The following is a 23,675-nucleotide window of genomic DNA, read 5'->3' on the forward strand; positions in this document are numbered from 1 at the left end:
ACAGGGAGTGAGTCCGTCAGTCGGATACGCGGAGTTCAACGAGCTTCGATATATGAACTGTTCTGGAACAACACTGCAGTGTAAGAAGCTGTGTCTGGGGCTAGGAGTTCGACGCCCCTGTATGCAATGAGATCGCCCGTATGAGTGTGTATTAGTGTGTTTTACGATCATGAGTAATAACTGTGTCTAACAGAAAACTCAAACACGAGTGAACTTGTGATTAACTGTAAATAGTAGTTCAATAAATTTAGTGGATAGTAAAACATGCTACTTCTCTGCGTAGTAATTTTAATACCGAGCTCGATAGCTGCAGTCGCTTAAGTGCGGCCAGTATCCAGTAATCGGGAGATAGTGGGTTCGAATCCCACTGTCGGCAGCCCTGAAGATGGTTTTCCGTGGTTTCCCATTTTCACACCAGGCAAATGCTAGGGCTGTACCTTAATTAAGGCCACGGCCGCTTCCTTCCCATTCCCAGGCCTTTCCTATCCCATCGTCGCCATAAGACGTATCTGTGTCGGTGCGACGTAAAGCAAATAGCAGTAGTAGTAGTAGTACCGGGCGAGTTGGCCGTGCGCGTAGAGGCGCGCGGCTGTGAGCTTGCATCTGGGAGATCGTGGGTTCGAATCCCACTGTCGGCAGCCCTGAAGATGGTTTTCCGTGGTTTCCCATTTTCACACCAGGCAAATGCTGGGGCTGTACCTTAATTAAGGCCACGGCCGCTTCCTTCCAACTCCAAGGCCTTTCCTATCCCATCGTCGCCATAAGACCTATCTGCGTCGGTGCGACGTAAAGCCCCTAGCAAAAAAAGTAGTAGTAGTAATTTTAATTTTAAGAATATCTCAATATTTTCAACATAACTGACGTTTTGCATAGTTTCAGACATAAAAAATGAACAACAACAAATCTGTTGCAGATGATTCACACTGTATCGAGAGCTATGGAGCATAGAAGGCAAGATTAAGATGTTTATACGGGTCATTCAGAAGCATTTTCTAAAACCAAGTCCATGTCAAGTATTTCACAGGGAGTGAATCCGTCAGTCGGATACGCGGAGTTCAATGAGCTTCGATATATGAACTGTGAGCTTGCATCTGGGAGATCGTGGGTTCGAATCCCACTGTCGGCAGCCCTGAAGATGGTTTTCCGTGGTTTCCCATTTTCACACCAGGCAAATGCTGGGGCTGTACCTTAATTAAGGCCACGGCCGCTTCCTTCCAACTCCAAGGCCTTTCCTATCCCATCGTCGCCATAAGACGTATCTGTGTCGGTGCGACGTAAAGCAAATAGCAGTAGTAGTAGTAGTAGTCTACTGAAAGCAGTTTCTATCCTGGAAGGGGTATGGTTCCTTTCTACGCTATACAAGATAAGGTGATTCAAAAGATTTAAATCTCCGTCTCATACTATAGGCATAACTTCATCATCATCATCATCATCTGTTTACCCTCCAGGTTCGGCTTTTCCCTCGGACTGAGCGAGGGATCCCACCTCTACCGCCTCAAGGGCAGTGTCCTGGAGCTTCAGACTCTTGGTCGGGGGATACAACTGGGGAGTATGACCAGTACCTCGCCCAGGCGGCCTCACCTGCTATAGTGAACAGGGGCCTAGTAGGGGGATGGGAAGATTGGAAGGGATAGGCAAGGATGAGGGAAGGAAGCGGCCGTGGCCTTAAGATAGGTACCATCCCGGCATTTGCCTGGAGGTGAAGTGGGAAACCACGGAAAACCACTTCGAGGATGGCTGAGGTGGGAATCGAACCCGCCTCTACTCAGTTGACCTCCCGAGGCTGAGTGGACCCCGTTCCAGCCCTCGTACCACTTTTCAAATTTCGTGGTAGAGCCGGGAATCGAACCCGGACCTCCGGGGGTGGCAGCTAATCACGCTAACCACTACACCACTGAGGCGGCTAGGCATAACTTAATTATTGTAATTAACTTCAAATTGTTCGGTAATGCTTTCTAGAGCGCTTATCTGACATGTTACATCAATTTACGAGTACCATCTCCTGTACGTGACCGAAGTCTGTTTTATCCTCATTTTACCCAGAAATTAAAACTTAAAACGACAAATGGTGACCGATGAAAAATTCAATGGTTATCTGCAGTATGTTTGTCTCTGACGTGGTGTTTTCTGTAAACCCTTTGTATTTGCCTGTCGGATATGTAAATCTTCTTTCCCAATTATCAGGAATTTTTTAAAAACATGTCAGCATTAATGTTTTATAGTGTTTATTTGTTAGTTTTGAACTAAAGTGAAATGCAGCCAGTGAATTTAAAGCTAAGCAAAGTATGTGAATTGACCATATGTGAATTTGCTTGGTTTAGAAAGACAGAATTTCATAATGGTAATGTATGTGTTTCCCATTATCTGTTGTATTCCTGTTATAGAGAAAACTCAAAAAAGTTCTTTAGGTCACTGAGACAACCTACATTGGCCCATTTTTGGTTTGTGTCTGAGGTTTGTGGCCCTTCCCGAATCAACGAGACTTTTCATTTGAATTGCTGTCCGCCTCCGTAGCGTAACGGTTAGTGTTATTAGCTGCCGTCCTCGGGGGCCCGGGTTCGATTCCCGGTACTGCCAGGAATTTAAGAATGGCAGGAGGGCTGGTATGTGGTTGGAATGGTACATGCAGCTCACCTCCAATGGGGGTGTGCCTGAAAAGAGCTGCACCACCTCGGGATGAGGACACGAGTTTACTTTATTTGAATTGCTGCCATGAATACGAACCTCGGGCATCCGAAGGTAAACTCAGCATCTTAGCCACAACACTACATACGTCTCCATTAATTAATAAATGAATGAGACTAAAATTGTAACTAATAATTAATATGTCTAGAAAGAAAATATGAAATTAAATTGCGTGTATGGCTTTTAGTGCCGGGAGTGTCCGAGGACAAGTTCGGCTCGCCAGATGCAGGTATTTTGATTTGACGCCCGTAGGCGACCTGGATGGCGTGATGAGGATGAAATGATGATGAAGACGACACATATACCGAGCCCCGGTGCAGGGAATCGAACCCGGGTCCCCTCTCACCAAAGGCCAGCACGATAACCAGTTAGCCACGGAGTCGGACGAAATAAAATATACTTTTACAATTCAGTAGATTATTATTCTTAACTACTGATACGGCTACGAGAAAGTGATAATTTTTGTTTAGCTTCCATTGCAAATATACACCTCAAAAATGTTTTGCACCAGCTAGCGTTCCCAGTTTCTAGGCTGCTGATGACCTCAGGGAATATCTAAGATGCAAATACACACTTTATGTCAAGCATAACACGATTTATGTAAAGAAAAAGCAACGACAGGCGCAACACAAACACTATTTTTCGACAACGAGCATCCGCCTATCGAACATGGGAACCTGATTCTGCCTCTTAGCATGGCGGTACTCCTCCCCGTGGAGTGAAGCATGACCAGACCAATCGTGGCATGCTGTCTACAAGGGGGCTGAGGCTGTCCTGGTCGATCCTATTCCACTTTTCGACAGCACCCCGAGAGAGAGCTGAGAGATGGATTCATTCGTCGTCGCATTGCTTTTTTCAGCTTGTCCCAGCCATGTTCAATGGGATTCATGTCCGGAGACCCCGAAGGCCAGTCCATTTGGTGGATGCGGGACTCCCTGAGGAAGAGGATCACAAGATTGAACAATGGGCCCTAAGGATTCCTTGCCGGTACTGTGTACCAGTCATATTGCCTTCTACGATGATGAGTGGAGTCCGACGCCCATTCATAATTCCGCCTCAAAATATGAGGGATCCGCTTCCCTGGTGGGCATGTGGGATGGCGTATACGACTCGTCTCTCGTTACTTCGCTCTCTCCGAATGCTCCACCGACAATTATATATCCGACGTCTGACACATTCGGCACTCATTCGTGAGAGGATCCGGCACCATTCTTCCAGAGTCCAGTCCAAGTGCTCCCTTGCCCATCTGTACCTCATTCTACTGTGTTCGGGTGCACGTGCAGGTGCTCACTAACGAATTCTTGAGTGTAGATGGTCCCTATTGAGATGATTTCTAATTGTCTGAATAGACACAGCCCTGCCAGTTGCCTGCTCTAAGGCATTACACAGTTCTCTTGCGGTGTCTACCGGGTTCCTGCGAGCCAGGATTCACACGTAACGGTCGTCAGCTGTTGTTGTTGACCGCGGAAGACCACTGCCAAGATGATCTTCAACATTTTGTGTCACACGATAGAGAATGTATGCCCTGACAACGTCGCTATGGTGTACACCAATCAGGCCGGCAATTGCCCTCACAGAGAGGCCTTGCTGACGCGATGTCGCTATACGTGTACGATCAAAAGTGGCAATGTTTGCTTACTGCACGGGACACAAATGTGCTCTTGTCATGTTGGGTCCACATGTGACAGTAACAGCACACTCCTCTGGACTGTTCTGAGACTACGTGTATAACCCCCACGTCCACTAAAAGGTAGTCTTACACGTTACAACTCTTAGAGCGAACATCTTTCACGAATACAAAAAAGTAAAAGTGGTGCAAAACATTTTTTGATGTGTGTATTCACTCCGATATGGACTATGGACATTTAAATAATGTTAGAGTTTTGATACTCCAGGCTGAAAGATGACTAGTCGTAGAAGAATTATTTTTACATTTTATAAATGCCAGTCCTTCAGAAGATGTCACTCCGCTGATGAAGGGCACTTTGTGGAATCTTCCCTCCTCAAGAAGACGTGAAGGATGATCGGGAAGGAATGATACCTCTCCTTCCACTGCAGGCTCTTGTGACGGTACGTGAACCATGCTCAGAAGACGGTATTGCTCCTGCAAGTAAACAAGCGTAATATCAATGACTGAACTACTGATTTCATTTAGAGCTAGTTATTAATGTTACCAAGGTTGTATACTCACCCGTGACCTTAAAATGGAAGTATGGTTACCGTGCTGCCTGATCCGAAATGGCGATAATAATAATAATAATAATAATAATAATAATAATAATAATAATAATAATAATAATAATAATAATAATAATAATAATAATTACCGGGTGAGTTGGCCGGGCGCGTAGAGGCGTGCGGCTGTGAGCTTTCATCCGGGAGATAGTGCATTCGAATCCCACTATCGGCAGCCCTGGAAATGGTTTTCCGTGGTTTCCCATTTTCACACCAGGCAAATGCTGGGGCTGTACCTTAATTAAGGCCGCGGCCGCTTCCTTCCAACTCCTAGGCCTTTCCTATCCCATCGCCGCCATAAGACCTATCTGTGTCGGTGCGACGTAAAGCCCCTAGCAAAAAAATAATAATCCTTATAAATAAAATCGTAACGGCCGTGTGTCTGTGCATTGACTATTTTGGCGAAATTTCCGTACAGTTATCCGTTTCAAGTGTAATAACGACCATCTGTATAATTATTTTTTAGCTTTGGTGTCTGTCTGTTTGTTTATAACTTGAAAACTACTGGATATATTTCTACCGAACTTCATATTTAGAATCCACCTGTCCTTGGGTAGGTTTTAGAGCCAATATTGTTACTAAATCCCTGAAATGACAAGGAGTTTATTCGAAATTGGAACCTGATTTTTCACTCCCACAAAATATACACAACCAAACTTAATGGAAATCAACCTACCTTAATGGAAATTAATTTCTAAACCTTTATATCTCAAGTGCATCATTTCGATACGAGGATTAGTAAGGGAGATATCATCAAGGGACCGTTTCTCGGTACAAGTCCCACCGGACTTAACTCAAGACTGGGTGCTTGTTAAGCGTATTTCTTATAACTTGAAAACTACTGAAGATATTTCAACCAAACTTTATATTTAGCATCCACCTGTCCAAAGGTAGGTTTTAAGTTCCATAACATTTCAAATTCCCGGAATGGACTGGGGGTTTATAGGGAACCGAAACAGTGATTTTACACTCCCACACTATATACAAGACCAATCTGACCGGAAATCGACCAACCTTGATAGAAATCCATTTCTAAAACTTTTTTCTCATGCGCATTTTTTCGCTAGGAGGATTAATGAGGGACATGTCATGAACGGTTGGTTTTGCAGGCAAAGTCCAGCGGACATAGCCCAAAAGGTGTTGTACATGGAGAAGATTCCTTATATATATCTATATAAATAAAATCATAATGGCCGTGTGTCTGCGCATTGATATTTTGGCAAAATTTTCGTACAGCTATCCATTTAGGGAGTAATAATGACCGTCTGCATATTTTTTAGATATAGTTTCCCGAGAGTCCTAAATTTTACGCCCCTCGCACAAAATCAGGATTGCGGAAAAATTTGCCAGACGAGCCAGAAAATTGAAATTAGGCAAAATTATACGTTTTAGCTTGTAACCGACGGAAATCTTCCAACACGTTAAAATTTTTCACATTTTATCCCCAAACAATATCGAAATATGGAGGCAATTTTGATGACGGTGCAGACCTTCGTTTCGAAGTATTTCGCGGCTAAACGGTCAGTCGTATCACAAAACGGATGGTACAATCTCAGTTCAATTTCGAGTGATATAAAACTTTTTATCGTCTCTCTCTCCCTTATACGTTAGATTTGGCTGTATTTTTCGATTGTTCGTAAATTTTGTGATTTTTACACGTATATATTACACAGTTTGACAAACTTATAGGAAAGATAGAGTCATTGAATTTGGCACGCACATTCACACAAGCAATGGCTATATGAGAACCAAATTTGATGATTCTAGCTTCCACAGACTTATGCGAAATATAAATTAAAACGTTAAAAATGAACCCAAATTTCACCCCATTCAAAAATCGTAACTCAATCGAACCCATAAATATGGGTGATGCGATAAAATATCTTAATACCAAACATGTAGAGCGATAAAGGAGGCGTCTGATGATGCAAACCGTTTGTTGATATGATGTACCGTTTATGAGCAGTAAATCTCGAAATGAAAATCTGCACTTGCAAACGTGCCCATGTTTATCTGTCATCTATATAATATAAATAAATTCGTAACGAACGCGTGTCTGTACATTGACTATTTTGGCAAAATTTCCATACAGTTATCCGTTTCAGGTGTAATAATGACCATCTGCACATTTTTTAGCTTTGGTGTCTGTTTGTTTGTTTGTATGTTTGCCTATAACTTGAAAACTACTGAATATATTTCCGCCAAGCTTCATATTTAGAATCCATCTATCCTTGGGTAGGTTTTAGAGCCAGTATTGTTTCTAAATCCCTGAACTTACTGGGGGTTTATACGAAACCGAGACCGTGATTTTGCCTCCACAAAATATACACAACCGAACTTAATGAAAATCTACCTGCCTTAATGGAAATGAATTTCTAAGCCTTTTTTTTTCTCATATTCATCATTTCGATACGAGGATTAATGAGGGAGATGTTATTAACGGACCATTTTTCGGTACAAGTCCCACCCGACTTAACTCAAAATCGGGTGTGTGTAAAGCGTATTCCTTAAAACTTGAAAACTACAGGAGATATTTCAACCAAACTTCATATTTAGCATCCACCTGTCCAAAGGTAAGTTTTTAGGTCCCTACCATGTCAAATTCCCGGAATGGACTGGGGTTTATAGGGAACCAAAACAGTGATTCTACTCTCTCACAATATATACAAGACCAGTCTGACTGGAAATGGACCAACCTTGATTGAAATCCATTTCTAAAACTTTTCTCTCATGTGAATTTTTTCGATAGGAGATTAATAAAGTAGATATCATTAACGCACGGTTTTTCAGGCTAAGTCTATCAGACATAGCCCAAAAGGTGTTGTACGTAGAGAAGATTCTTTATGTATATAAGTAAAATCGTAACGACTGTGTGTCTGTACATTGACTATTTTGGCGAAATTTCCGCACATTTGTCCGTTTCAGATGTAATAATGACCATCTGCATATTTGTTAGCTTTAGTTTCCTGAAAGTCCTCTTTTTAAACTCTACCCCATCTCCAAAAGCAAGAATGTGGTACAATCTGTCAGACGAGCTTGAAAATTGATATTTGACAAAATTATATGTCTTATTCCGTGATCGATGGAAAGGTTCCAAGATCTTTAAACATTTTACTTTTTACCCCCGAAAAATCTCGGAATATTGAGGCAATTTTAATGTCGGTGCAGACCTTCGTTTAGAGGTATTTCGCAGCTAAACCGTAAATAGTATAACAAAACGGATGGCACAATCTCAGTTAAATTTGTAGTAATGTACAACTTTGGTCCTATGACGTTTCGTTGTATCTCTATTCCTTATATGTTGGATTTGTCTCTATTTCTCGACTGTACCTAGATTTTGATCTTTGTACACGTATAATTCGTAGTTCGAATCACTTATATGAAAAGTAGAATCTTTTAATTCTACACGAACATTGGCCCACCCAGTATCCATACGTGTGCCAAATTCTATGTTTGTAGCTGTCACATTAGTACCCAAAAGTAATGCACTGTGAGAACACGTTACCAAAATTTCACCTTATTCAACGTTTCTAACTCAATTGCACCCATAAATAGATGAGAAAGGAGAGAATATCTTAAGAGCAGCCATTTAGAGTGTCTTATGGTACAATCTGTTTGTCGATATGATGTATCGTTTAGCAGCAGTTAATCTATAAATGAAGGTTTGCAATATTGTAAACATTGATATACTTCATATGTCGATCTATATATATATTCTTGCAGTCGATTTCTAGCGATGTAGAATAGGTGTGTTTGCCATTAAAATCAAAATTTTACATCGATAGTGACTCTCAGCAGGAGGGCGTCTGCTGTTGTAATCGTTACTCCCCACATCGACTTTGACTGGCAGAAGTCAAGGGGGTATGCAATTTTGTTCGAAACTCCCCTAACTGAATGTTATTGGGAGTAGGCAAGTGTGCCAGCCATTATAAACCGATTTACCCGACTAAAATGTGACTGGCATTAGGTATAGTGGCCTTGATATTATAATTGAAACTCACCAACTCGCTGTGGCTGCCATTTAGAAAAGGGGCCTGTCATGATAATGACAACAGCACAGCACAATTTTGAGTGGCAGTAGGGATGGCGCCTGCTATTATAATAAAAACTTATCAACTGTAATCTATCTGGAAGCAGGAAAGGGCGCCTGACAGTGTAAGGAAAACTCCATAGATCGATTGTGACAGCGCAGTAGGTAATGGGGCCTCACATTATAATGAAAACTTAGCTACTCGATTGTGAATGGTAGTAAGCAAGTGAACCTGCCGTTATCATCACAACTCGGCAACTTGCACTTTACATTGTAAACAACGTAATGGAACCTCCCCCTGCTGTTTCTGGATAACTCGGAGAGACATGCAATTTAAAAAAGTCTTATTCACTGGATGTACAGTAATTTACTTCGATATCCGTAAACAATGTAGAATACCGTAGTGAAGTAAGGGTACATTTCTAATAATAATAATAATAATAATAATAATAATAATAATAATAATAATAATAATAATAATAATAATAATAATAATAATAATAATAATATGGTTTCAGCTACCGTGTTGTATACATTTTGATTTTACCCTATTTAGACTTCCTGCATGTCAATTTCGACCTTCCGTCTTACCCCAGCATAGGGCAGGGAAATTGGATTTGAGTTGAGTGATTTGGACAGATTTTTGCAGTTAATTTTGCCACCTAAACACGGAATGTCTCACCAGAGATCCTTTACATACTGACATTGTATGACATGGAGCACCGAATATAATTTTTTTTTCGCCCTTCCAAAATCTAACTGCTCTGTCGAAGTTGAACTCTCGATCTTGGGAACAGAAACTGACGGTATAGCTATCACTGATTCTTAGAAGGAGCTATGCACTGAATATCGCATAAATTGTTGGAATTTAATTATTAATACCATTAAAAAAGGAAAGTAGACGGAGAGAGGGTAAGATTTTTTTATTTTTTTTTATTTTTTTACAATTTGCTTTACATCGCACCAACACAGATAGGTCTTATGGAATGAGAAAGTGCTAGGAGTGGGGTGGAAACGATCGTGGTCTTAATTAAGGTACAGCTCCAGGCATTTGCCTGATGTGAACATGGGAAAACACGGAAAACCATCTTCAGGGCTGCCGACGTTGGGGTTCGAACCCAGTATCTCCCGAATGCAAGCTGATATCTACGTGACCCAAACCACACAGACACTTGCTCGAAGAAAGGTAGAGAGCCAGAAATTTGCCCCGAAGGAGGTTTATCCCACAAAAATATTCATATAGATCCACTTTTTGAGGGACAAGAAGTGCCCGAAGGCAATACGCCCTTTTTGTTGTTTTATCCTTGCCTGGCTGTCTTGTTAGGATTGAGCAGGTTCAGGATTCTTTTAATAGTACAAACCAGGTTTCTAGTAAAAAGCTAAATGCAGGGTGTGACATCGAGGGTGGTTAGATGCAGGAAGAGAGGGGTTCCGGCCCCCACTGACGATTTTATTTCAAAAGTTCTTCTCCATTAAAATTGCCCGGGGGGGGGGGGGGGTGGAATTGATTCATTGTAAAATGATGACGAAAATGTAGAACACATACATTACTGAAATTGCTGTTTTTTACCGTGCATTTTCTCATAAAACAATCAGCAATGATAGGCTCCTAGTTCGAAATGCCTACTGGTTACTAATACTTTTATTGAACTGTGTATTTTGCTAACGAACAAAAAACATAACTGTTTATCATTCTTGTTATAAAAACAAAATTCAAGAAAAAAGATTTTAATTTACATTTTTCGGGGGTGGGGGAGAGAGGTAATTTTCTTACAGGGGAATTATATAACCCTCCCCCGCCGGGTAGTGCCTGAAAAAAAACAATAGTAATTAAGCCCTATGATCCTTCCACCCCTCTCCCACTTCTTTCTGATTTCGCACTCTGGCTAAATGTACTGTTGAAACAATGTTAATGAATAAAGTTCTGTTTTAGACACTTACGTTCTCAGGCTTGACAGTTAACGATGCATCTAGCAGTGTCTCCGCATCCAGGTTGCGGAGGAAGGCGGCTAGTTCTTGACTGGTGTTCCCGGAGAATCCCAGAGCATTACCAATCTGGAAGGCTGTGTCTCTGGGATTCACTGCTAACGCCCAGGAGCTTAGGGCAGAGCCACTCTGAGCAATAGCACCGTGGAATAGCCCTGTAAAATGTACAATAAATTATGTTACAGATCTCCACTGAAACGTTTTTGGAGTGTGTTTAAATGTGATCAGTGCGTTGTTGCTGAATAAAATCTCTCCTGTAAAAATTAAGAGAGGAATTCCTCAAGGCAGTATTATTGGACCTTTATGTTTTCTGTATATATCAATGATATGTGTAAAGAAGTGGAATCAGAGATAAGGCTTTTCGCAGATGATGTTATTCTGTACAGAGTAATAAATAAGTTACAAGATTGTGAGCAACTGCAAAATGACCTCGATAATGTTGTGAGATGGACAGTAGGCAATGGTATGATGATAAATGGGGATAAAAGTCAGGTTGTGAGTTTCACAAATAGGAAAAGTCCTCTCAGTTTTAATTACTGCGTTGATGGGGTGAAAGTTCCCTTTGGGGATCATTGTAAATACCTCGGTATAAATATAAGGAAAGATCTTCATTGGGGTAATAACATAAATATGATTGTAAATAAAGGGTACAGATCTCTGCACATGGTTATGAGAGTATTTAGGGGTTGTAGTAAGGATGTAAAGGAGAGAGCATATTTGTCTCTGGTGAGACCTCAACTTGAGTATGGTTCCAGTGTATGGGACCCTTACCAGGATTACTTGATTCAGGAAGTGGAAAAAAATCCAAAGAAAAGCAGCTCGATTTGTTCTGGGCGATTTCCGACAAAAGAGTAGCGTTACAAAAATGTTGCAAAGTTTGGGCTGGGAAGACTTGGTAGAAAGGAGATGAGCTGCTCGACTAAGTGGTATGTTCCGAGCTGTCAGTGGAGAGATGGCGTGGGAGGACATCAGTAGACGAATAAGTTTGGATGGTGTCTTTAAAAGTAGGAAAGATCATAATATGAAGATAAAGTTGGAATTCAAGAGGACAAATTCGGCAAATATTCGTTTATAGGAAGGGGAGTTAGGGATCGGAATAACCAAGGGAGATGTTCAATAAATTTCCAATTTCTTTGCAATCATTTAAGAAAAGGCTAGGAAAACAACAGATAGGGAATCTGCCACCTGGGCGACTGCCCTAAATGCAGATCAGTAGTGATTGATTGATATTTAAATTCTAATTAGGATTTAGCAGTTTAAAATGTATTCATGAATCCCAGCTTAAAGATAGTAAGCACATTAGAACCACAACCAATACATTTTGTTGCTATTCCAGATTGATGGAGATTTTGAATGTGTTATTTCCAGATCAGCGTGGGTTATTGTGTCTACATTCAGTTTGTGATGTCCTGTTTTTCTACTGAGAATGCTGACATTTCATATTTTTGTGTTGTTGTTGCTTTTATACAATACCATCGTCAATGTTTGTGTCAGTGTGATATGAACCCACATGAAATATGTTGCAGTCGTGCAAACATTATTTGTGACTTCGCGCAGATATGACAACTAGTCAATTTAACATTTGTTTTCGACACTAGCAAGCTTATTTATTAAAACAACCTGCTCACAAACTTCCTCGCGAGTCTTGAAAGTTAATACAAATTATTATCTTGATGTTTTACATTTTGCTTTGTCATACATAAATAACAGAAATCCAGTATCTTAAAAAAAGTTTTCAAGGAGGGTTGTAATACTTTTAGATCTCAACGAAACGAAGCCATAATTTCTGTACTTTCTGAAATTTTAATCTGTACAGGAGGGTGGAATGGAATGGAAAGTGACAGATTGCAAGTGACCTATCTCATCTAAATAATAACGCCACTGTAAAAATATGTCAATGTGTTTGTTTCATCATCATTTGGATGATTTACTTTCCTTACTTTTCTTATTATTCACGCCCATTAATTTTCAATGTTTACATATTTATTTAAAATTAGGAAACACGTCAGTTTTCTTGTAAATTATATTTGACATATTACTGTCCTTCTCACATACCCATCAAGATACAAGATGAATTAATCACATCCGAGATCTACAAGAGCTGAGCGGCATAGCGAAAAGACCTCGTAAGGATACAATATATATATATTGTTACGTGCCACGCCTGTGGTAACCGCTTTCCGTATTTCCTGGAAGGAACTGGTGAATCAGCCGACCGGGGAGCTGCCAGCCGGCCTGGAGGGCATGACTGGTATTTCCGCGTATTGTTGTCGTCGGCTGGCTTACCTGTGTGTTTCTTGGAGATGTAATGGGAATATTCCGCCCCTAGCCATTTCGCGAATACATTGGTTCACATCACCCGAGCTATAAAAGAGGAGGTTATGCGCGGACAGTCAGTCAGATTTGGGCTCCGTGGTGGAGTCAGTGTTGGTGCTGGACTCGGAGTCAGTGTTGGTTTCCATGGTGGGGTTAGTACTGGGCTCCGTGGTGGAGTCAGTGTTGGACTCCTTGGTGGAGTTAGTGTGAGACTCAGTGTGTTGGGGTCTGGTGGTTTGGCTGACGGTTACGGAGGTGTTGGCTGTCACTAGTGTCCCACCGAGGTCTGATCGGGGAGCTTTTGTTGTGGTGTCGGAGTGTCCAGTAAGTGGGTGAACTGGAGACGACGTAAGACTGGGTACTACCTGAGAGTACTGTGTTTGTGTATTTCTGTGGGCCACGAGTCAGCGAGGGAAACCATTGTTGTGAGTGTGAGGGTAAATGGACCTGTGTTAGATATTCGCTGTTGTGGGTACCGCCTTGCTGTTGAATACCGTTGAGCTGTTGCTGTTTGGTTGTTCACTACATGTTACTGTGTGAATTACTGGACTGTCACTGGAGTCGAACTAACGAACAGTCATCGTGTGTTGAGTGGCCCGTAACCCTCTGTTCAGATCCAGTGGTCTACGCAGAGCTGCTGTATGAGGTCACCGGATTTGGGGAAGTGAAAGTACAAAGTAAGGATCAGCCGTTCCCAGGTATTGCAACCGGCCGGACCGCCTGCTGTGCCGTAAGGAAGAAAGACTTTTAAATAGACAGCAATTACTAAGTGTGGCCATTCATAGTTGATTGGGATTGTGTCTAGGCCTATATAAATCTGTGTGTGTGCATTTATTGAGTCATCCTGAAATAAATTAGTGTAATAAAACAGACGGAGTTTCATTCGTAACAATATATTCAAATAGTTATGATGTGGGTCTTTATAGTAATAGTTTCAAACGATACAAAAAGGCTTCTCGGCGTGTATTTCATTGAAGATAACAGACGAAGTTTACCTGTCGGGTGATGTTATCTCTTCATATTCCACTGCTTTCAGAACATATCGTGGGCGAAAAACTTGTTTATATAAACGTAAAAATTAAGCGTGTTGATGTCAAAGCATCGTCAGGTATCTTCCATAATAAAGCGTTGATAACAAGAGCTAAATATTAAATTCTATAAGACATTTGTCCATGTTTGATTAGTTGGTGAACTATAAATCTGTACCTTCAGTCATGGGTGACAGCATGAGGTAATGTACAGCGGCTCCACCTGCGCTCTGCCCGAACACAGTCACACGGTTTGGATCTCCACCGAATGCAGCGATGTTCTTCTGTATCCACCTCAACGCTTGAACTTGGTCCTTCATTCCTGCATTGCCGGGAATTGCACTGTCTTGCGTGGTCAGAAATCCTGCAGACAATTCACATTGAAGTGGTGATTAACATTAAATATATACAGTCTACCATTATAATTGTTACGGGGATACCGTGGTTGACAGAGGTGAAAGAAGATGGGTGGATATAAAACAAACAGAAGGTCAGTTTAAAGCTATATTTTTCTCTTCTTTTGTTTCTTTTCAGTTGTTAAATTTTAACAAAACAATTCGCTAAGCGAATCAAAATATTTCTAGTAAAACAATGAGATACAGAAGTTATATTATAAGTGACAAGAGCACCTTTGATCCAGAAAATTTATCTAGGAGACTACTCTCCAAACATTATACACCTTTGATCCAGAAAATTTATCTAGGAGACTACTCTCCAAACATTATACACTTTTGAACCAGAAAATTTATCTAGGAGGCTACTCTCCAAACGTTATACACCTTTGATCCAGAAAATTTATCTAGGAGACTACTCTCCAAACATTATACACCTTTGATCCAGAAAATTTATCTAGGAGACTACTCTCCAAACATTATACCTTTCCAGTCTTTGAAAGGCACCATTCAACCTTTACATTAATACCTTTACATAATAGGAAGAGTCCGGCTCCATGGCTAAACGGTTAGCGTGCTGACCTTTGGTCTAGAGGGCCCCGGGTTCAATTCCCGGCCGGGTCGGGGATTTTAACCTTCATTGGTTAATTCCTATAGCTCGGGGGCTGGGTGGTGTGTGCCGTCTTCAGCATTAGAATTCATCACAGGTAGGGCCCCATTCTTATAGACGCGCAGGTCGCCTATGCGGCGTCAACTCGAAAGACCAGCACTCGGCCTCTTCGGAGGCCACACGCCATTCAAAATATAGGAAGAGCGTTCATGCTCTATGAATTTACACTTGAGAATCAGTTTTCGAATATTCACACCTTCCAGGCCTATCTAGGCACATGTTGAACAGTGTTCACTATCTTATACGCACAACAGTCTGATATCTTTAACATGAAAATGATAACAGAGATTGTAACAGGGGAACACGTACCCACTCTACAAGGCCCTTGGTAAAAACAAAATATTAAATTACTGGCCTCAAAAACCAAAATGGCGAGGAGGCAAAGACTTGCACTCCATAAAATTTGCATTAAACGCAGAAAAAAAAAAACCAACCTATTTGGTCTCATGGCCCGACGTACAGAGGCTAAGCCTGTACCACGGAGGTGACTAGATGGAGAACAATATATAAGTTGCAAAATTTACAAGATAGAAAAGGTTACAAAATCATAGTCAATGCAAAATCAAGTTGTGAGGGAATACGAGATGGTATCAAACTCTCTATTCCCCGATTTCGGTTACGTTATTTCGCCTTTTTGAAATTCACATTTAAGGTTTGAAGTTAACATTTTAGAAAATAATGTTACATATCTAAAAAGATGAAACCTTCCCCTCGAGCTAGCTTTCAAAGACTATCACATAGTTAAGCAGGAACTGCCATTACCTTGAGCTGGTGGATCTCTCGAAGATAGACGAGGCCTCTCGCCTCCTTTGCAAACACATACTCTAGACTGGAGCGATTAATAAGAAAGCCTCGTCCGAAAACTTGCCAGCTTTTATAGCCGAGGGGAAAGTTCCAGAAAACTCTGGTGCAACAACTTGACACAACCCCAATTTTAAAATCAAATATATATCAAAATTTTCTCCTTGGTTAATAAATAACTGTACTAAATTTTTCATTGGCTAACGCCTTGAGTTAGCGGGAAGAGATAGAAGTGTTGATAACTTTTGAAATTCAAGAAACAAGCGCTAAACATTCCAGTTTAGGAAACATTTACATACGAAATTTCTCCACAAATTTAATAGTTCACCTTCATCCCAGAGGGCACAACATAAGTTTACAGTAGCGACATATGTCGAGAAATCTTCAAACTTTTTGCGCTAGTTGCTGCAAGTTTTATATTAGAGATAGTATTCTCCAAGGCGCTTAATTTAAATGCGCTGGGCGGGTGTACCTCCGGTACAATAATAATACCATTGTAGTAATAAAAACTAACGAAAACCAGCGTTTTGAGTGAAGGAAGAAAACCAACCAACCGACCGACCGACCGACCGACCGACCGACCGACCGACCGACCGACCGACCGACCGACCGACCGACCGACCGACCGACCGACCGACCGACCGACCGACCGACCGACCGACCGACCGACCGACCGACCAACCAACCAACCAACCAACCAACCAACCAACCAACCAACCAACCAACCAACCAACCAACCAACCAACCAACCAACCAACCGTATGTCAGTTAGGGCAGTCGTAACGTTATGCACTAACTAGCCCTTACCTGTTGTTGATTGGTTATATTGATGAGATGGTGATCACTTGTGTAGATAAATTAGTTCAGTTACGGACGTTTTGATGATCAATTCATATACTGTTTTGAAGCGGATCTCCTGCCAACCTGTCGTGTGGTGATTTCGTCATTTCTACGTAATCAATACATCCTGCACCGAATCTAATGTATTTCTCATTTTCATGCCTTGGTTTGTCTTTACCATTCATACCCACTACACTTTCCTGAAAAAACCGGGCGAGTTGGCCGTGCGGTTAGGAGCGCGCGGCTGTGAGCTTGCATCCGGGAGATAGTGGGTTCGAACCCCACTGTCGACAACCCTGAAGATGGTTTTCCGTGGGTTCCCATTTTCACACTAGGCAAATGCTGGGGCTGTACCTTAATTAAGGCCATGGCCGCTTCCTTCCCATTCTTGGCCTTTCCTATCCCATCGTCGCCATAAGACCTATCTGTGTCGGTGCGACGTAAAGCAAAAAAAAAAAAAAAAAAAAAAAAAAAAAAAAAACTTTCCTCTAAAAGCAAACTGAACGTGCTCTAGATGTCTCAAGACGTGGAATATATAATTTTCTCTTATCCGACCAGTTTGATTCAGTGTCTCTTTTCTGTTATCTTTCTTTATGCGCTAGTTAACCCGCCTACACTACCACACTTTGAACAAGTGTCTTCAGAAATATCTTGCTGTACGCATGAGTATATTTTAAGAAAAGCAAGCTCCTAAGATAAGAAATAATCCCCCTTGTTGAGTTTGGAGTATATATGCTTTACTTCTATTCAGCCAGCAAAATTCATCTACCTAACTTACGACCTAACTTTATAATAAGATATTTCTTGTATCACCTGACTAAATTCACCTGCATTCCCATACTTTTGTTTTAGATTTATGTTCATGCTACACTTCTTCTCTAAAACTATGACCATACCATCCATTCACCACTCTCCAGGTCCCCTGAATGCATGGATAAGATAACGCTATCACTTCTAAACATTACAAGTTCTTATTTCTTCCTCGTGGATTGTGATTCCTTTTCCAAATTTGTCTTTGAAATATTTTGATGATGATGATGCTTTTGTTTAAAGGGTCCTAACATGTTGGTCATCGGCCCCTTGAAATCTATTCCCGCTTGTTCCGCTGTATATTACCACTAAAAGTAGTCAGTCTGCAAACATATCTTTCCTTCTGGGTAGATAGTTCTCTTTTATACCACTGTACTTTTATTAACAGTTTGATTTTTGTGAAAAAAAAAAAAAAAAAAAAAAAAAAAACGGAAAGAAGAGATATCAGGAAGATGGCAGGAATGAGTTAAACAATTATACCAAGGGAAATATATAGGTAATGAAGTATTGGTATGCTGACGAAATTATAGACCCAATTTTGAGATGAGAATTTGACACAGCAATGAGAAACTTAGCCGGCCCCGTGAAGTAGGGGTAGCGTGCGTGCCTCTTACCCGGGGGCCCCGGTTTCGATTCCCAGCCAGGTCAGGGATTTTTACCTGTACCTGAGGGCTGGTTCGAGGTCCACTCAGCCTACGTGATTAGAATTGAGGAGCTATCTGACGGTGAGATAGCGGCCCCGGTCTAGAAAGCCAAGAATAACGGCCGAAAGGATTCGTCGTGCTGACCACACGACACCTCGTAATCTGCAAGCCTTCGGGCTGAGCAGCGGTCGCTTGGTAGGCCAAGGCCCTTCAAGGACTGTAGTGCCATGGGGTTTGGTTTTGAGGAACCTAAGTAGGAATAAGAAACCTTGAACCGCTGATTTATCCCCGTCAGGAAGTCGTAAAATTTAAGAAACGAGATTTCCACTTCTGGAGGTGCATATGGCCCTGAGGTTCACTCAGCCTACACAAAAAATGAGTACCAAGTTAATTCCCGGGGGCAAAGGCGGCCGGGCGTAGAGCTAACCACTCTACCCCATCACGTGCCGAGGTTAACAATGGTGGAAGCCTTTACCTTCCACTCCTCCAAGGGCCTTCATAGTCTGTACCGAGGTGACTTTGCTTTGCTTTCCTTAAGGAAATAACTTTGTTCTCTTTAAACATAAATACGTGTATTTAAAGACACTTTTGAAAACATTTCTATGGATCATAGAAATGTATGAAAGTGAGATGTGGACAATATCTGACGTCGAATTGTTACAGAATAATGCTGAAGGTGAGAGTGAATTACAAATGAAGACATTCTGGATGAAATTTGTGAAAGGAGGACGATTTTGTAAAAGAACTGACCAGAAGAAGACATGAAGATTGTTAGGACACACAGTGAGATACTCAGGACTTACTCAGTTGGTTTTGGAGGTATGTACAGGTTAAGAAGTTTAGCGGAAGGCCGAGATATGAGTATGAAAAACAGGCTACGGTAGATGTAGGATTCCGTGGTTATTTAGATATGAAGAGATTGGCACAAGACAGAGTAGCAAGGAGTCCTTTAACAAATCAATCAACTGTTGACCGAAGTGAAGCATGTTCTCTTCAACCGTAATTTCCCACAACTAATGTCCGGCAATATGGTCTGTGATACATATTCTTGAAACGTTCTACGAGTTAGTGCCATTTTCTTCCGCGTTTTCGCTACAGTGGATTGGAGAGCTAAGCAACTGCTGCTATCTATGCGTGCACTTCAATACTAGTGGCGCAACGTTGAACGAACTCAGAGCAGTAAATCTTCCGTTACAGATGCACATGTTTTGTATTGTCCTGTGAACTTTGTCGTCTGCTGTTTTCCAGGTAAGAGCACTGGACAAATGTAGCTTTTAGTTTGGGCAGCACTGCATTACTGACGTGTTTAATTTCCATTTATTCTTTAAAGCTACTTCAGGTAACTTTTAATTAATACAAAATTAAAATATTGTAACTTGAAACATTACTGTGGTCCAATAAGGTCAGTAGATGCAGAGTGGGTTGTTGTCGCATAAGCTCTGTACTCTGACCGGCCAACCGAGCAGAGGAGAGGTGGTCACGGCTCTACCGTGGCTCTACGCCTCTGCATTCGGGAGGCGGGCCTGGGGCACAGTGCGGTATTTCTCGCCTGGCCTCGCCCGTCGGCTGTCCTGAAAATGGTTTTCCGTGGTTTTCCATTCTCCTGCACTAAGGTGAATACCGGAACATTTCGTAGTATAGGCCACGGCCGCCTACCCCCTCACCTTCCCGCACATCTCCTTCACCGTAACAAATCTCCCGGCCTGAGAGACGGCGTAACCGTCTAAGAGGTCCGCCTCCCCCTTCAGGGGAGAAATGAAAACGTTTCGTAGTAGCGGTAGTAGTAGTAGTAGTGGTCCAATAAGTTCGTTGGACCATAGTTGTGTGGTTCCCCGTATTCCTAACTAGATCCAATTTAAAACAATATAACAGTAATAATACACTTGTATCTGAATTTCAGAATATTCCTAGCTGCAGTAATGAATTCAAAATACAACAGACGAAAAATTGGGGGTCGTCTGTATGTCCCATACACTGCTGAAAAAATTGAATTGTGCTTAAGTGCCATTAGGGGAACGAAATTAACTCAAAGAGAAGCATCAGCCATATACAACATACCTCGCAGTACTCTAATGCTCAAAATGAAAGCTATACACAATGACAATGTGCAGTTGCCAGATCGTACATGTGTATTCACACGAGAGGAAGAAGACTCTCATTGACTATATAGTGAAAATGTGTGACTTTGGTTTCCCAGTTACTCCACTTGACTTGAGATTTATTGCCAAAACACATTTAGATAGCACTGGGCGGAAAGAAGAGAGGTTCTCGAATAATATGCCTGCGAAACGCTGGACGGAATCATGTCTGCATCGCCATAAGAGGACGTTGTCCCACAGATTCAGTAGCAACATCAAAAGGAGAAGAGCGATGGTGAATGAAGACATTCTTGGAACGTTTTTCGGCAATCTTGAGAAAGAAGAAGAAAATCTTCCTCCGGAAAATATATTCAATTTCGATGAAACTAACCTTGTCGACGATCAGGGAAAAAAATAAAATTTTATGCAGGAGGGGTTGCAAATACCCAGAAATAATAAGGAACTCCACTAAAGCTGCAGTTTCGGTGCCGATGTGCGGCAATGCCGCTGGTGAAATGTGCCCACCATACATCAACTATAAAGCAGAAAATATGTTGGACACATGGACCGAAGGTGGCCTTGAAGGAGCTCGATATAATAGAACAAAGAGTGGTTGCTTTGACTGCAACAGTTTTCAGGACTGGTTTTTTTAACCACATTGTTTCCACGTCTCAGAAAATTTAGTGGGAAGAAAGTTGTGATTGGGGACAACTTAAGTTGCCACATCAGCGACAAAGTTTTACGCGCATGTTTAGCCAACAATGTAGCTTTATCGCCTAATGCAACGCATCTCATGCAGCCACTTGACGTGGCATACACTGACTTAGCAAATGTCATGGGATAGTCACCTAATAGCGTTTGGGGCCTCCTCTGGCCCTGCGAACTGCAGTGAGACGCCGTGAAAGTGAGTCGACAAGTCCCTGGTAGCCCTCTGGACGCAGCTGACACCAAATCGTTTGCAGAGCGGCCGTCAATGCTGGTCTGTTGGTGGGTGCAGGATCCATGGCACGGAGCCTGCGTTCCATGACATCCCAGATATGTTCGATAGGGTTCATATCGGGGCTTCTGGGTGGCCATGGCAGTCGTTGGACCTCCGCTGCATGTTCCTGGAACCATTTCCGGGCGATGTGGAAATGATGTGGCGGCGCGTTATCATCTTGAAACACCGCAGAACCGTCTGGGCGCTGGAAGGCCTAAAATGAGTGGAGATGGTCTCCGAGCAGCTCAATATACAGCGTACCATTCAAAGTCTCTTCCAGAACAACTAAGGGGCCCATTCCTCACCACAAAAATGCACCCCAGGCCATAATAGAGACACCTGAGGCCTGGATCACACCTTCGAGGCAGGCGGGATCCATCGCTTCATGTGGTCTGCGCCATACATGGTGCCTCCCATCGGCATGGTGCAGTTGAAATCGTGATTCGTCCGACCATATCACGTTACGCCATTGTTCCAGTGTCCATCTCTGATGACTGGCGACAAATGCGCGTCGTTGTGCGCGATGACGTTGGGTTAACAGTGGCACCCGTGTGCGGTGCCGGCTCCCATACCCCATAGAACCCATGTTCCTACGGATTGTCCACTAGGAGACGTGTCTAGCACGGCCTGTGTTGAATTGAGCCGCGATTTATTGCACGGTTGCCCGTCTGTCACTATTGACAATCCGTCTCAGATGTCGCCAGTCACGGTCATCGAAGGTGGCTGGACGGCCGGTCGTTCGTCTGTTGTGGACGGTGACACCCGCATTCAACCATTCACGATACACCATGGACACGGTTGATCGTGTGAAGCCGAATTCCCGCACCACTTCCGAAATCGCACTTCCCATCCGTCGGGCACCGACCACCATACCCCGTTCGAACGGTGTCAGCTCACGACAACGGTCCATGTTACACCTGACACGTGCACAGCCACTGCTCACAAGGTCTCCTATACAACTGCCGCTGGTACAGGGGGCGTATGGTGCGCAGACAACACACCTGTGCATCAGTGCTCCGCTATCCCATGACATTTGCTCAGTCAGTGTACTTCAGGCCAATGAAGGTGGCATGCCGCCAAGTCCTTGATGAATGGAAAAGTACTGCATTGGGAACAAGACTTTCAACTATCCCTAAAGATACGTTTCCATCATTGTTGAAGGAACTAATTGAGAAACTGAAAGTAAATGGCCCATCGAACTTAGGATCAGGTTTCAGAAAAACAGGTATATTCCCCTCGGAAGAGTACCAAGTACCGGTAAAGGAGCTGCTTGTTATATTGAAGCTATCAGCAGGTCATTTTTGGAATATCTTAACACCTTGAGGGCAGGAGACAATGTAGCAACTCAGAAGAGACAGCGCTCCATAGTGAATGTGGAACCAGGAAAAAGCATTGGACCAGAAGACATTGCAAATAGGCATGGGAATGGGTGGGAATGCTGAGCCCACAAACAATGGTCCTAACAATGGCTTACTTGCAGCTGGTCCTTCACAGGCACAAACATTCAGGGAGAAGAAAAGAAGACAGGTATGATGCTGTAATTATATTATAAATATTTATACTTTGAGAACATTGTCTAGCATGCTTTTGTAAACTATATTTGTTTGCAGAAACAGCGAAAATGAAGCAGCGAAAACAGCAGCACTGAAGATGAGGAAAAGGTCCTTCTCGAATCTGACACATACACTGATTTCCACCAACCAGAAGAAGAGCAGGAAGTGTTTTCTAAAAAGTGTGATTATGATCCTACAGTGTCCAGCCCCGCGGTGTAGGGGGCAACACGTCCGCTGTCACCCGGCGGCCCCGGGTTCGATTTCCGGCCGGGTCAGGCTTTCTTAATTGTAAATGATTAGTATCCCTGGCCTGGGGACTGGGTGTTTGTGTCATCTTTAATATTCCTTTCCTCATATTCAACACTTTACACTTCCGAAATTTCCAAATACATACAGGTTCACAACATATGGTGCAAAGTAGGGACAAAAGATCTTCTTAGGTCGACGCCCCGAATAAATTTTTTTCTAGTTGCTTTACGTCGCACCGACACAGATAGGTCTTATGGCGACGATGGGACAGGAAAGGGCTAGGAGTGGGAAGGAAACGGCCGTGGCCTTAATTAAGGTACAGCCACAGCATTTGCCTAGTGTGAAAATGGGAAACCACGGAAAACCATTTTCAGTGCTG

The 23,675-nt window shown here is 42.4% G+C and overlaps 1 protein-coding gene across 2 annotated transcripts in view; it reads right to left on the reverse strand.

The window, feature by feature from the left end:
- The window catches only part of LOC136876948 (juvenile hormone esterase-like), a 75,906-nt gene that overhangs the window by 19,216 nt on the left and 33,015 nt on the right, over window positions 1-23,675 (reverse strand). For both annotated transcript variants that reach the window (XM_067150717.2, XM_068228507.1), the window contains exons 5-7: window positions 14,459-14,644; window positions 10,892-11,091; window positions 4,618-4,789 (exon numbers count right to left, since the gene is read on the reverse strand). In XM_067150717.2, the coding sequence (XP_067006818.2) occupies window positions 4,618-4,789; window positions 10,892-11,091; window positions 14,459-14,644 (558 nt within the window). The remainder of the gene's footprint in view (window positions 1-4,617; window positions 4,790-10,891; window positions 11,092-14,458; window positions 14,645-23,675) is intronic.

The sequence above is a fragment of the Anabrus simplex genome, chromosome 7 (assembly GCF_040414725.1).
Source record: "Anabrus simplex isolate iqAnaSimp1 chromosome 7, ASM4041472v1, whole genome shotgun sequence".
NCBI classification, from domain to species: domain Eukaryota; kingdom Metazoa; phylum Arthropoda; class Insecta; order Orthoptera; family Tettigoniidae; genus Anabrus; species Anabrus simplex.